Source organism: Neophocaena asiaeorientalis, unplaced genomic scaffold (assembly GCF_003031525.2).
Source record: "Neophocaena asiaeorientalis asiaeorientalis breed wild unplaced genomic scaffold, Neophocaena_asiaeorientalis_V1.1 scaffold45, whole genome shotgun sequence".
Taxonomy (NCBI): domain Eukaryota; kingdom Metazoa; phylum Chordata; class Mammalia; order Artiodactyla; family Phocoenidae; genus Neophocaena; species Neophocaena asiaeorientalis.
Genome location: NW_020174642.1, coordinates 1,352,147 through 1,366,971, shown reverse-complemented (window position 1 = coordinate 1,366,971; position 14,825 = coordinate 1,352,147). Strand labels below are relative to the sequence as shown.

Sequence of the window (14,825 nt, the reverse complement as noted above, 5' to 3'; positions counted from 1 at the left end):
TAAATGAGTTCTTGGGATCTCGTTCCCCTACAAAATACTGGTTGAATCTGACATCAGTTCTTCCAATCCTCAAAGGCCTGACACTATATAACCTTTCTTTTCTTTTAAAATTAGTTTTTACTGTGGTAAAATATACATAGCATACAATGTAGCATCTTCACCATTTTTTTAAAACATCTTTATTGGAGTATAGTTGCTTTACAATGGTGTGTTAGCTTCTGCTTTATAACAAAGTGAATCAGTTATACATATACATATGTCCCCATATCTCTTCCCTCTTGCGCCTCCCTCCCTCCCACCCCTCCAGGTGGTCACAAAGCACGGAGCTGATCTCCCTGTGCTATGCAGCTGCTTCCCACTGGCTATCTATTTTACATTTGGTAGTGTATATACATCCATGCCACTCTCACTTCGTCCCAGCTTACCCTTTCCCCTCCCCATATCCTCAAGTCCATTCTCTAGTAGGTCTGTGTCTTTATTCCCGTCTTGCCCCTAGGTTCTTCATGACCATTTTTTTTAGATTCCATATATATGTGTTAGCATACGGTATTTTTCTCTTTATGACTTACTTCACTCTGTATGACAGACTCTAGGTCCATCCACCTCACTACGGATAACTCAGTTTCGTTCCTTGTTATGGCTGAGTAATATTGCATTGTATATATGTGCCACATCTTCTTTATCCATTCATCTGTCGATGGACACTTACGTTGCTTCCATGTCCTGGCTATTGTAAATAGAGCTGCAATGAACATTGTGGTACATGACTCTTTTTGAATTATGGTTTTCTCAGGGTATATGCCCAGTAGTGGGATTGCTGGGTCGTATGGTACTTCTATTTTTCGTTTTTTAAGAGACCTCCATACTGTTCTCCATAGTGGCTGTATCAATTTACATTCCCACCAACGGTGCAAGAGGGTTCCCTTTTCTCCACACCCTCTCCAGCATTTATTGTTTGTAGACTTTTTGTTGATGGCCATTCTGACTGGTGCATCTTCACCATTTTTAAGTGGTGAATATATAGACCATATTGGCACTTCTTGTAACTGTGTCTCTCCGAGAAGGAAGAAAAGAGAAGGGTCGTCATGTATAAGCCAAGTCTGTTTCCCTTTGGTCAACAGCAGTAAAAATCCTTTAGCAAAAGCCTCAGAAGGGTGAGGGAGAGGCTGGAAGGGAGAGGACTGCTGCACAGGAGCTGGGAGAGGAGAAACCTGCAGCTTCAAAAAGTACAGTTTCTGCAACCCACCAAGGAAAGGTACTAGGAACTGACAAGGGCGCCCTCTGTAGGTGAGAATCTTAATTTGCCTTAGGAATAATAACTGCGGTCCATGAATTTCATAAATCATTTTTTTTATTGTGGTGAAACACACATAACCTAATATTTACCATTTTAAGTGTACAGTTTAATGGTATTCAGTACATTCACATCGTTGTACAACCATTACTTCCGTCCATCTCCAGAACATTCTTCATCTTCAAAAACTGAAACTCTGTTCCCATGAAACAAGAACTCTCCATCCTCCTCTTTCTCTAGACCCTGGTAACCAACATTCTACCTTCTGTCTCTATGAATCTAACTACTCTAGGTCCCTCACCTAAGTGTAATCATACAGCATTTGTCCTTTTGTGTCCGGCTTCTTTCACGGAGCCTGATGTCTCCAAGTTTCATCCATGTTGTAGCATGTCACAGAATTTCCTTCCTTTTTAAGGCTAGATAATATTCCATTGCATGTATACACCACATTCTGTTTATCCATTTATCTTTGGGTTGCGTCCACGTCTTGGCTATTGTGAATGATACAGCTAGAAACCTGGGTAAACAAAGAAAAGAAAATTTTAATTTAAATGATCATTCCCAAGGGGAAGCTTAAAGCTACCAAAAAAAACAAAAACCAAAAACCAAAAAAAAAAACAAATTAATGTCCATTAACAGGAATTCAGAACCAATGAAACTGAATTCCATTTAAGGGTATAGAGCAGAGGTTCCCAGAGTTTCTCAGTTCATGGTGCCCTTATTGTCCCAGTGATTTTTTGCAGGGCCCCTAGGCCAAAAAAAATTATTGAACTGTTAAAAATTTATTAAATAGCTAGATCCAAACAACTTAGCAAGTATTTATGTTCTAACAATTAATTAAGTAGCTATTTGGGGAAAATGTATATTATGTAAAAGAAAAAATATTTTTTATTTTATTCTTAAATAACCGCAGTTATTTACTAAGGGGGTATGCACACCCATTAGGCACATCGCTATCTCTCCAACCTTGAAATCAGATTGGACACTGCCACCCTTATTTTCTGTTTCATGTAGATTTTGCTTGGTACTTGCTTTTTATTACAGTAACCACTGAAATCCCAGCTTTGTGAAGCTCTGACATCTTTGATAGAAAAATAGCACACAAAAAAGAAGAAGAAGAGAAGAAGAAAAAAAAAAGTAGCACAGGGACTTCCCAGTGGCACAGTGGTTAAGAATCCGCCTGCCAATGCAGGGGGACATGGGTCTGATCCCTGGTCCGGGAAGATCCCACATGCCACGGAGCAGCTAAGCCCGTGTGCCGCAACTACTGAGCCTGCGCTGTAGAGCCTGTGAGCCACAAATACTGAGTCTGCATGCCACAACTACTGAAGCCCTTGCACCTAGAGACCGTGCTCCACAACAAGAGAAGCCACCGCAATGAGAAGCCCGTGCACTGCAGCAAAGAGTAGCCCCCGCTCGCTGCAACGAGAGAAAGCCCGCATGCAGCATCGAAGACCCAACACAGTCAAAAATAAGTAAATAAATAAATAAAAATTTAAAAAGAGAAAACAATGTGACTGCAGAGGCAGAAAATAAAAAAGAAAAGTAGCACAATCTAATGTTGAAGTTATGAACTACCTTGAGTTCGTGGTTTGCAATAGATGTCAGGAATTGCTGTATTTCCCTCAACTTATAAAAACCTTCCAATGTGTGAATTTCTTGCGGTACTCTGGGCAGTTTGGTGCCCAGTTTGGGAACTGCAAATCTAGACAATCCAAATATTATGAAGACCTTACTTTGTCAACAAGAACTGCATAAACTGTGTCTGGCTGACTCTCCAACTGACCTCATTTTTACCACTCTGGCCCTCCCTCCCTTGCAGACACAATGTCCCTTTTGCTGTTTCCTGAACTCTCTGATTACCTTGCTACCTCAGTGCCTTTGCATTTAAATATATTTATTTATTTGGTCGCGTTGGGTCATGCGTTGTGGCATGCGGATCTTTTCGTTGCAGCACATGGGCATCTCTCTAGTTGTGGCGCACAGGCTCCAGAGAGCCTGGGCTCAGTAGTTGCGGCTCGGGCTTAGTTGCCCTGTGGCACGTGGGATCTTTGGGATCTTAGTTACACAACCAGGGATCGAACCCTTGTCCTCTGCATTGGAAGGGGTATTCTTAACCACTGGACCACCAGGGAAGTCCCCTCAGTGCCTTTGCATTTGCTGTAGCTCCTACTTGGAATGCTCTTCCCCCATGGGTTGCCACCCTCGCTCACTCAGGGCTGTCCGCTGGTCCCTGTGTACACCTGTCACCATCCCCCCACCCCAAGGCTTTACTCATCTCCAGAACGCTCAAGTTGACCTGCCTACAATTCTGCACTTTCAGGGGTGATTTGCCCCACACAAAACCTCTTTGAAAATATAATTACATTTGGAATTAGTGGTCCAGGATTACTTCAATAGCAGCAAAGTAAAATTGCAGTGTTGATGTAGTGAAAATGTTAACAAACACCAAAAAAAAGTAAACTGAAGAATAAAGACTAAAGATAGTAAAGGAAATAATGAAAATGCACAGAACTGTCATCATTTAAACTAGCAAAGCCAGGAATACTCTACGGTGGCAGTGGTACTTGGCTGCCAAGACCTCTAAATCCAAACTGTTCCTGGATGGGTGAAGAAACACCTCCCCCTCCGGAGGAAGGAACTGCAAAGTCTCACTGCCAAGAGGCTTGCACTCGAGGCTGGGAGAGATTTGTGGATGAGCTTTGCAATGTACCACACCATCTCTTTCCCATTGATCTTTTGTGCCATCGTTTTTGGTTTTTTTTTTTTTTTCTTTTTTCTCATTAAACTTTGTTTTAAAGGGTCTCAAAATTCTGTGCCAGATTTTTGGTCAAGTTGTTTCCATTAAAAAGTACTGATTTTAAAAACTGATAACTTAAAACTGACACACACACACACACACACACATGCGCACGTACCATTCATTCTCTTTCCTTCTGAAGGTTTTCATGATACACTGATATTAGTAACCAGTTTAAATGGCCAATTGAGACAAACAGGGCTGAGATCATTCTCTTACCACCGGTTAAGATGGGGGTGGCAGGTATTGGGGATCATATTAATTTAGCCTTCTGAGCTTTCTGGGCAGACTTGGTGACCTTACTAGCTCCAGCAGCCTTCTTGGTCACTGTTTTGATGACATCCATAGCCACTGTGTGTCTCATGTCACGACAGTAAACGACCCAAAGGGGGATCAGAGAAGCTCTCAACACACATGGGCTTACAGGAACCGTATCAACCATGGCAGCCTCACAAGATTTCAAGAATCTGGGGCCGTCTTCTGGCTTCTTCTCAGAACGGCAATCAACCTCCTTCAGCTCAGCAAATTTGCAAGCAATGTGAGCTGGGTGACAGTCCCACACAGGTGCATAGCCAGCACTGATTTGGCCTGGATAGTTTAGGACAGTCCGGAAGTCAGCTGCTTCCATTGGGGGGTCATTTTTGCTGACACCACCCACATTGCCATGGTGAGTATCTTTGACAGACACCTTTTCGATGTTGAAGCCCACATAATCCCCCGGAAGAGCTTCACTCAGAGCTTCATGGTGCATTTCATCAGACTTGGCTTCAATTATAACGTTGACTGGAGCCAAGGTGACCACCGTGCTGGGTTTGAACACCCGGCTCCACAGGGACAGTATCAATTCCATCAATTTTGTAGATGTTCTGGAGGGGCAGACAAATGAGTTTGTCAGTTGGATGAGTTGGTGGCAGAATGCAATCCAGAGCTTCAGGCGGTGTGGTTCCACTGGCATTGCCTTCTTTTGTGTGTGTGTGTGTGTGTGTGTGTGTGGTATGCGGGCCTCTCACTGTTGTGGTCTCTCCCGTTGTGGAGCACAGGCTCCGGACGCGCAGGCTCAGTGGCCATGGCTCACGGGCCTAGCCGCTCCGCGGCATGTGGGATGTTCCCGGACCAGGGCACGAACCCGTGTCCCCTGCATCAGCAGGCGGACTCTCAACCACTGCACCACCAGGGAAGTGCCGGGCATTGCCTTCTTTATGGATGACTTTCCATGGCTCCAGCATGTTGTCACCATTCCAACCAGAAATGGCAAAAATGCTACTGTGTCAGTGTTATAGCCAATTCTCTTAATGTAGGTCCTGACTTCCTGAATGATTTCCTTGTATCTCTTTCCTGTTGTAGGAATCCCTTTTGTTAACACCAACAATTAATTGCTTCACACCCAGTGTGTAAGCCAGAAGGGCACACTCATGGGTCTGCTTGTTCTTGGAACGCTTGCTGCAAATTCACCAACACCACCGGCAACAATCAAGACAGCACAGGGCTTCCCTGGTGGCTCAGTGGTTGAGAGTCCGCCTGCCGATGCAGGGGACGTGGGTTCGTACCCCGGTCCCAGAAGATCCCACATGCCGTGGAGCGGCTGGGCCCATGAGCCATGGCCGCTGAGCCTGCGCGTCCAGAGCCTGTGCTCCGCAGCGGGAGAGGCCACAGCAGTGAGAGGCCTGCATACCAGAAAAAAAAAAAAAGACAGCACAGTCTGGCTGAGAAGTGCCTGTGATCATGTTTTAGATAAAGTCTCTGTGCCCTCTGGCATCAGTGATGGTCACATAATACTTGGTGGTCTTGAATTTCCACAGGGAGATATTGATGGTGATACAACATATCAATGGTGATGCCACACTTACGTTCATCTTTCACTTTGTCCAAAACCCAGGCATCCTTGAATGAGCCCCTTCCCATCTCAACAGCCTCCTTCTCAAATTTTTCGATGTTTTTTTGGTCAGTCCCACCATATTTGTAGATCAGATGGCCATTAATGGTAGACTTGCTTGAATCTAAGTGTCCAGTGATTACAATGTTGATATGACTCTTTTCCTTTCCCATTTTGGCTTAGATTCAGCCGTGGATTTCATGACAGCTGTGTTCTGGTGGAAAACCCGTTGTGAAAAACGTAGTGCTACCTTTATCATATATCAAGCTCCTGTATATGCAAAGGTCTTTGTTTTCTTTTGAATAAAGTTTTAATTTTGGAATAATGCTAGATTTGCAGAAAAGTTGAAAAGAGGAATTCCATACACCCTCATCCAGTTTCACCTAATATCCATATTTTTCATGCTTATTTGGTACTTTTGTTAAAACTAAGAAACCAACTTTGGTACATTGCTGTTAACTAAACTCCAAACTTTATTCGTATTTTACCAACTTTTCCCCTAGTGTCCTTCTCCTGTCGCAGGATAGAGTCCAGGGCATCACACTGCATTTAGTTGTCATGTCTCTCCAGTCTCATCTGATCTTTGACAGTTGTCCAGTTTTTCCTTGTTTTTCATGATCTTGACAGTTTTAAAGGGTACAGGTGATGTATTTTTTAGACTCCCTCAGTTTAGATTTGTCTGATGTCTTTCACATGATTGGGCTGGTGTTATGGGTTTGGGGAAGGATGCTATAGACGTGAAATGCCCTTCTCATCACATCATGTCAAGGGTACCTGATAACAACAGCACTTAGCACTGGTGATGTTGACCTTGATCACTTGGTTAAGGTAGTGTTTGTCATGTTTCTCCACTATAAAGTTATAGTTTTTCCTTTTCCATACTCTAATCTTTGGAAGTTGGTCACTAAGCCTACACTGGAGGAGGTGGGGAGAGAGTGTATGAACTAAGCTCCACCTCTTGGAGCAGGAAGTAACTACATATATTACTTGGATTATTTTTTGCGGTACGCGGGCCCCTCACCGCCGCGGCCCCTCCCGCCGCGGAGCACAGGCCCCGGACGCGCAGGCCCGGCGGCCACAGCTCACGGGCGCAGCCACTCTGCGGCACGTGGGATCCCCCTGGACCGGGGCACGAACCCGCGTCCCCCGCATCGGCAGGCGGACTCCCAAACACTGCACCACCAGGGAAGCCCTGGATTACTTTTGTAAGATTTGTAAGGAATCTTACCTTGTAAGAAAGGTCTTCTCCCCATTTACTTATACAATCATTTAATAATCTGTCTAGGCATGTACATTTATTTTATACGTGGGATTATAATCCAATAGTATGTTAATTATTTTGTCACCCAAATTGTTCCATTGGGAATTATTTCAAGTTGGTTCCTGTGTCTCTTTGACATATCCTCCATTTTGGGGGAAACATTTCTTACTTTCTGGTACTACAAGATGCTCAGGGCTTGTTTAATACGTACTCTGTCCCAGCCTTAGAATTTGCCATTTCTCCAAAGTGTCCTGGTTCCTTTTATTTGGTAATGGTATTAGAAATCAAGATGTGGGCACTGGTTGTGCTCATTGCTACTGGGGTGTCACTGCTTCTAGGTTCTGTCAGTGAAAAGAGCTAGGAAATATATGCATGTGTACAAACCCAGGTATAATACATATCTATACTCATTTCTGTATCAATCTATCTCTGTTTATATTAAATTAAATATGAGATCATAGTGATATCTCCAACTCTTATCAGTCCCACAGGGTTCATTCTAGCCTTACCTCGTTGTTTATAAGTAACTGCCCTCTTCAACAGTGAGAGACCTGACCCCCGTCATTTTCCATCCATTTGCTTATTCATTTAACTCCAGGATGCATAAAAGCAGCTTCAGAGTTGTTAACCTATACCTCCATGACACAGGTCTGTTTTTGAGTCTATATTCTGTTACACCAGCCTATTTGTCTATTTTTTTTTACCACTACCATTCTAATTTGACTATTATAATTTTAAGATATGTATTCATGCATGATAAGGAAGTACTTTTGACTCAGCTACTCATAGGCCTTTATATTTCCACACAAATTTATCATGATTTTTTTTGAATTTCTTCATTTTGACTGGAATGGCAATAATTTGTTTTATAGCTTAATTTAGGAAGAATTAGCTAACAAATATACACTGTGAAGACGTTCTTCCATGAACATTTTATTGTCTATTTAGTCAGATCTTTTTTTACAATTTTCTCCTTAAAGATGCTGTGCAGTCATTTTAGTTGAAATAATTTACAGATTTTTTTCCCTTTGTGATGGTGTCTCATTTTCTGCTTCATTTTTAAATTAGTTATTGCTAGTGTAGAGGTAATGATACCAATTTTGGTAACTTGATCCTATATCTGACAACCTGGCTAAACTTTTATTTAGTTTGTATTTCTGTTGAATTTTATAAGTAGATGACAGTTTTGCCTGTTCTAATTCTTCCATATCTTGTTTCTTTGTCTTACCTTATTTCATTAACCAGGACCTCTAGTAATAGAGAGCAGCATAGTATGAATTCATCTGTGTCTTTCCTATTGTTCCCAGTCATAATTCAAATGCATCGAAAATCTTTCCATTATGTAAAATGGTGACTGTAGGTTTTAGGTACATATAATCTTTATTAAGTTAAAGAAGTTCCTTGTATTCCTAGTTTCATATGAATTTAAAAAATCATGACTAGGTATTTTTTCAAATGCATTTTTCCATCTATTGAGATCATTTATTTTTCTCCTTTAATCCATTAATGTGGTGCATTACATAGACATGACATCAAACCATCCTTGTATTTTGTGTCTTTTTTTTTTTAAGTGTAGTGTTGGATTAGGTTAGTTAATATTTTCTTTACACACATCTATGTCCATAAGTGAAATAAGCCCATCATTTTCTTACTTCGTATTATCTATGGTTAGTTTTCTATTTAAGGTTATATTAGCCTCATAAAAGATGTTGGGAATCTTTCCTTCTTTTTTGTTTTATGAAGCAAACTGAATAAGGTAGGGATTATCTGTTTCTTAAAAGATTGCAAGAACTGGTCTGAAAATCACCTGTACCTTGGGAAAGGTTTGGTTTTCATATCATTTTATTTAACAATTATTGGTCTATCCAAATTTTCTAGTGTTTTTTTTGTGTCAGTTTTGGGATTCTTATCCTTTTCCAGAAGGGTGATTTGTTAACTTCTTTGAGTTTTGAAAGTTTTTGTGAATAGTTGTTTCTAAATACATTTAAATATTTACTATTAAAAACCTATGTTTGTGTACTGTTTTCCCCCTTTACTCCTGTGTCTTGTTGTTCTGCAGTTTTTCTTTATCCTTCCTCATTTATCTTGCCACAGGTTTGTTTACTTAATCTAAAAAACAAAAACAATCAGCTTTTGGTTTGTGAATATTCTTTATTGTTTTTCTCAATTTCTTTATAACTGGTTTCTCTCCTTATCTTTGCTACTTTTTTCTTCCTACTTCTTTGGGTTGATTCTATTGTACCTTTTCCAATTTCTTGATCTGAATATGTATTATCAGTTCATTTGTTTTCAACCTTTCTTGCTTTCTGATAAATGTACTTAAAGCTATAAATTTCCCTCTAAGACCTGTGTCCCACAGACTAAGCAATGTAAAGTGTTCGTTTTATTGCATTCCAAGTCTTTCATAATTTCCCTAATGCTTCCCAAGGATTACTTAGAAGTTTTGTTTTTGTTTTCCCTCTCCTAGGCTTATGGGATTTTTTTTTTTTAATTACATGATTTTTTTTTTTTTTTTTTGGCTGTGTTGGGTCTTCACTGCTGCACACGGGCTTTCTCTAGTTGTGGCGAGCCCGGGGGTTACTCTTCGTTGCGGTGCACGAGCGTCTCATTGCGGTGGCTTCTCTTGATGTGGAGCACAGGCTCTAGGTGCAAGGGCTTCAGTAGCTGTGGCACGTGGGTTCAGTAGTTGTGGCTCGTGGGCTCTAGAGTGCAGGCTCAGTAGTTGTGGTGCACGGGCTTAGTTGCTCTGCAGCATGTGGGATCTTCCCAGACCAGGGCTTGAAACTGTGTCCCCCGCATTGGCAGGTGGATTCTTAACCACTGCGTCACCAGGGAAGCCCCTTATGGGATTTTTAAAAACCTATCCTCTTATTATCAAGTCAAATTTTATTGCCTGATGGTCAGAGAACATGGTCTGCATGATGTTGATTTTTTTTTTTTTTTGAAATTTATTAGGGCCTCCTTTGTGGCCTAGGAGGTAGTCAATTTTTATGACTGTTCCCTGTTATTTAAGAAGAACATGTATTCTGTTTGTGTGTATAAAGTTCTCATACCAGGTATTAGTTTGAATACATTGTTATTTAAATTTTCTATATTTTCTCATATTTCTGTCCAATGACTAAGATGTTAGACCAGTTTTCACAATAGCTTTGAAATTTATCGTTGATATTTTAATCTCTTAATTGGGTATGGATTTTGCTACATTTCACTGTTCAAAGATTAGGGCCATCAACTCAATAACCTAGTATTTTTGAACAGTCTGATCTGAAACCCTGGTCATCAACACAATACGTATTTATTGTGGCTATGACTCTTATGGGAATTGTCCCAGTAGGATGAGTGCATACTTCCTGAATGGATTTGAAAGTATATTTTTAAACACAGGGGCATAGCCCCCCCAACTATAAAATATGGGATAATGGCTGGAATTCACAGGCAGATTCACGCAGAATGTTCAGTAGCTCTTTACCTCCTGGCTCATGACCTGCCTGTTCGTACCCCAGCTCCAGCCCCCATTCAATGTCACAGTGACTAAAATGCAACTACTAGAAATTCACTGGGGAAGTTGTGATCTCCAAATGCCCGCTTTTAAAGTGTAAAAATATTCATGGGTTGGCTGCAAGTTGATATTATTCTCCAACACCTTATGGTAAATTCACCAAATTTCTCTATCTTCTGATAGCTAGCTAAAAACAGCTTTCATAAGGAAACAGGTTAAGGAGAAAGTGTGGGGAAGAAGGGGGACTTAGCATAGGGAGGGAGGAAGAAAAATGAATAATTCTGGAGGAAGCATTATCCTGGGATATAAGTTCTGGGAAAGCTGCAACAACTGGGGCTTTGGGAAGATGGGGGCAGCAAGAAGGTGCTGTGTGTGCATGTGTGGGGAGGTGAGCGGAGAGTGGACTTGGGGAAATTTAAGAAGACAAGCACCATCTATGTCATGATTTCTATCGACTGGCCTCACACTTTGGCTAGTTCCATATTGGACAAGAGGGGAACATTTTCTGCTTTTCTTCAACTTCGTCTCAGAGGAGAAACAAAAGACAAATAAGATGCTTCCATTTTCTTCTCTGCTTCACTATCATTTCGGTAAGAAACTCACAACAACCTAGCCTGGATCATACTAATGTGATGTATCTATTGCTCAAATAATTCATTTGATAATTATTACATGGCCTTGTAGCATCTCATATCATCTTGGGTTCTTGGTTAAATTCTTTACTGTGATTGAACTTATCAGGTTATCACAATGATATTTATCATCCCAGTGATACTGTAAATCTCTTGAGGGTAAGTCTACCATGTAATACTTTTTGGAATCTATTATGGCTGGTTGTATAATGCAATGCACATAGCAAATATTGCTGTAGGTTTACTTATCTCTTCTAGCCTATGGACACGATCTTTCACTGGAGTTCATAGTGACTGTTCTTGAAAGAATGCTTCATTCTTCCCACTGCTAAACAAGCAGATAATGGAACAGTTTTGATGGCAGGTAAGTGTCATATTAAAACATTCGTCACTAAAGAGACTAAAACTTGTATCAGAATAGAGAAAGGAATTCCATTCCTCTCCTCTCTATAATGTGATTGCATTAACAAGCGTTTAACCAGATGAAATAATGCAGGGTAAACTCTCAGCTTGTGTACAGCAATATATCATTCTCACATCCTGAGAGTCCGTGATAAACATGCTTTAATATGAACTTGGTACAGTCTTTGATTGAGCTTCTCCTTTTATCCATTTCCAGAACTTGAACTTAACCTTGTAAGATTGAAATGGGAATAAATAAACACACTCACTTAACAGATGTGAATGAGAAATATGGCCAGTGGAGATGAACTGGTTGTCTATTAGAGGCTGGACTCTTCCCTTGGTCAATTCACCACAGTCCAAGGACCAGTTCATAAGCTTGTAGATTTGAAAACCTGCAACCTGAGGCTTTTTGACAGCATACTTAGTCAACTTGCCTTTTCGGATAACCAAGCTCAAGACCCAGGTCTCTATATTCATTTATATAGACACTTATTTTTTTTCGACTGCGTTGGGTCTTCATTGCTGCACGTGGGCTTTCTCTAGTTGCGGCAAGCGGGAGCCACTCTTCATCGTAGTGCACAGGCTTCTCATTGTGGTGGCTTCTCTTGTGGAGCACGGGCTCTAGGCGCACGGGTTCAGTAGTTGTGGTGCACAGGCTTAGTTGCTCCGCGCCACGTGGGATCTTCCCGGGCTCAAACCCGTGTCCCCTGCCTTGGCAGGCGGATTCTTAACCACTTTGCCACCGGGGAAGTCCCCTGTTTCTTGGTTTTTAAATTGGGGTTGGGACACACGGGGTGAGTGGTCCACTACTTATCAGCTGGGTGGTACTACCAAGTTCTCCCACTCTCTCCGTCTTTGTTTGCCCAAGGCCACACAGGCAGAAACTGAATAGTTTTTGAGTGTTTCCTACCTCTCCCTGCTGTCTCTTTGGTCAGGTCCACCCTGGTTGAAAACAAACTTGGTGGTTGGCAATTAACCACAGAAGAGAACCCATGTGGACAGTTAGTCAGAATTAAGTCTGTCTTTGCTAACAAGAGTATTGCCCTTTACAGCCTGAATTTGGGGCATATCCCTTTCTTTTAGTACCGCTGCAAGAGCTCAGATCTTTTCAGGCCACTCCTTCTGACCTGCTTACAAGGTAGACATTTCCACAAGCACAACAGTCTTGTCAGGTGAGGGACTCAGGGTCAACCCCATGGACGTTTTCTATAAGAGACGGAAACTCCAACAGGCCACAAAAAACCACGTTCTCACATGCTCACTACAGATCTGCTTACAGAACACAGGAGGGTACTTCCTGAAACTAAAGGACAAGCTGACAGCCAACTCCTGCAATCATCAAATTACTCATCTAATGGATCATGATTTATTTGAACACATAACCAAGTATTGATGAAGTTGTATTAAAAATGCACCAGCCTGTTTTTACTTATTTATTTACGCCTCCATTTTATTTCAGAACATTTAATGTGACTCTCAAGCCAATTAATAACATCTTACAAAAACACACGGTACTTTTTTTCCCATCAGAGCAGTTTTTCATGCATTGCATCATTTTCTCCGCTCAGGACAGCTGGCTTTGCTGTCTCCATTTTAATGATGGTGGCTTAGATGTCGAGGCCGCCGTGCTGTCCACGAAGGGTTTTCACAGACGTTACTTCATTTGATCCTTTCCTCCCACCCTGCACGGCCGGAAGGGTGCCCGTCCTCCCATTAGTTTGGGGGAAGTGGAGGTCAGTCTGGGGCGACATCCCACCAAACAAGCTGGTCTTGGTCGAGATTGTGAGATACGCTAGGGGTCAGGGTTAGGGGAATCCACACGACTTCGGACCGAGTGTCTGACCAAGGACCTCCCCGCAGAAGCCCGCCTGGCATTTAGCCAGGGGTATCCACCCTCCCGGCCAACCCGCAGGGCCTCGAATAGGCAAAGCATCGAATCCCGCTGCATGTCAATCAAGTTCAAGAGGCTTCATCAGAGCGCCCTCAGGTCAAGAACTGATCTGTGCTGCTACCACGCGTCTGGGCTCGGGCCCTCCGGGAGTGAAGGACCTCGGGGTTCTTCCTTCCAAGAACGCTCGAGAAGGCCGCCGATGGGCCTCTCTACCCGCCGCGGCCGAGCGGGGGTGTCGGCTTGCCCCGGGCCGCCAGCAAGCTAGCTGGACCATTAGCACCAAGGGGGAACCCAGGACGCCGGGTTCCCGCACCTTCACTACCTGCTTCCCGTCGGACCGCCCTTCTCAGAGGTCCCGCCCCTTCCGCCGACCTCCCTCCGGAGGTCCTGCCTCTTCCGCCAGCCCCGCCCCTTTCAGCCCACGTGTTGGCCAGAGACACGCGTTGGTTGTCCGCGTGTGTCCTGTTGTCAGGACCCCGGGTGTGTGGATCCCGGTGCGCCCCCGCCTTCTCGGCCATGGGGGGCCCCAAGAGGAAGGCCCCGGGCGGCCAGGACGGCGCGGCTCCCCAAGCGGGCGCAGCCAAGCGGGCCCGCACCGAAGAGCTCACGGGCGTGCGCTTCAAGGCTCAGCTGAGGGACCCGCAGGGCGCTGCGCCGGGTGAGTGTGGGGCTCGGGGAAGAGAGTGCGAGCGTGCGAGGCTGCCTCCCGGCTTCGGTCTGGGTGGGGCCTCCGTGTGCAGACACAGCCGCTCCTTTCTGCAGAGACCAGTCTCCCGATTTGCAGTCGGGAAACCGAGACCCGGGTGCTTTCGAGTCCAGGGCCCCGACTTGCTTGATTGTGACAGTTCCCTGCGACTGTATGTTTCCCTTTCCTGGACAGCATCCCTCAGCAAGCTCTAAAATTCTTTACTGCCACTGCTAGGAAAGTGAATACTTGTACTGCTCATCCACACAGCAGATTATTTGTGGAGTCCTGCCGGTGAGTCATCTCGGGGCTGTTCAGTGAGCAGGTTTGCTACTACCGTGGCTGTCAGCTCTGTTTTCCGTAGCCCTGATTCTCCAACGCTCATACTGACCCGATAACAGGTAATAAGCTATCACATGAAGCCACCACAGGACTTGTCAGTTGACCCGGATTAGACTAGTGACTGATATAAAGCAGACTCTATA

General features: G+C 43.4%; 1 protein-coding gene and 1 pseudogene across 3 annotated transcripts in view; one reads left to right on the top strand and one right to left on the bottom strand.

Moving 5' to 3' along the window:
- Positions 1 to 4,347: 4,347 nt before the first annotated feature.
- On the bottom strand, positions 4,348 to 14,173 carry LOC112408665 (elongation factor 1-alpha 1 pseudogene; annotated as a pseudogene).
- URB1 (URB1 ribosome biogenesis factor) overlaps positions 14,097 to 14,825 on the top strand; it is a 64,906-nt gene continuing 64,177 nt past the window's right edge. For 2 of the 3 annotated variants that reach the window (XM_024758244.1, XM_024758243.1), the window contains exon 1: positions 14,097 to 14,313. In XM_024758244.1, the coding sequence (XP_024614012.1) occupies positions 14,172 to 14,313 (142 nt within the window). In that variant the 5' untranslated portion in view covers positions 14,097 to 14,171. The remainder of the gene's footprint in view (positions 14,314 to 14,825) is intronic. The other variant, XM_024758242.1, reaches the window with a different exon arrangement.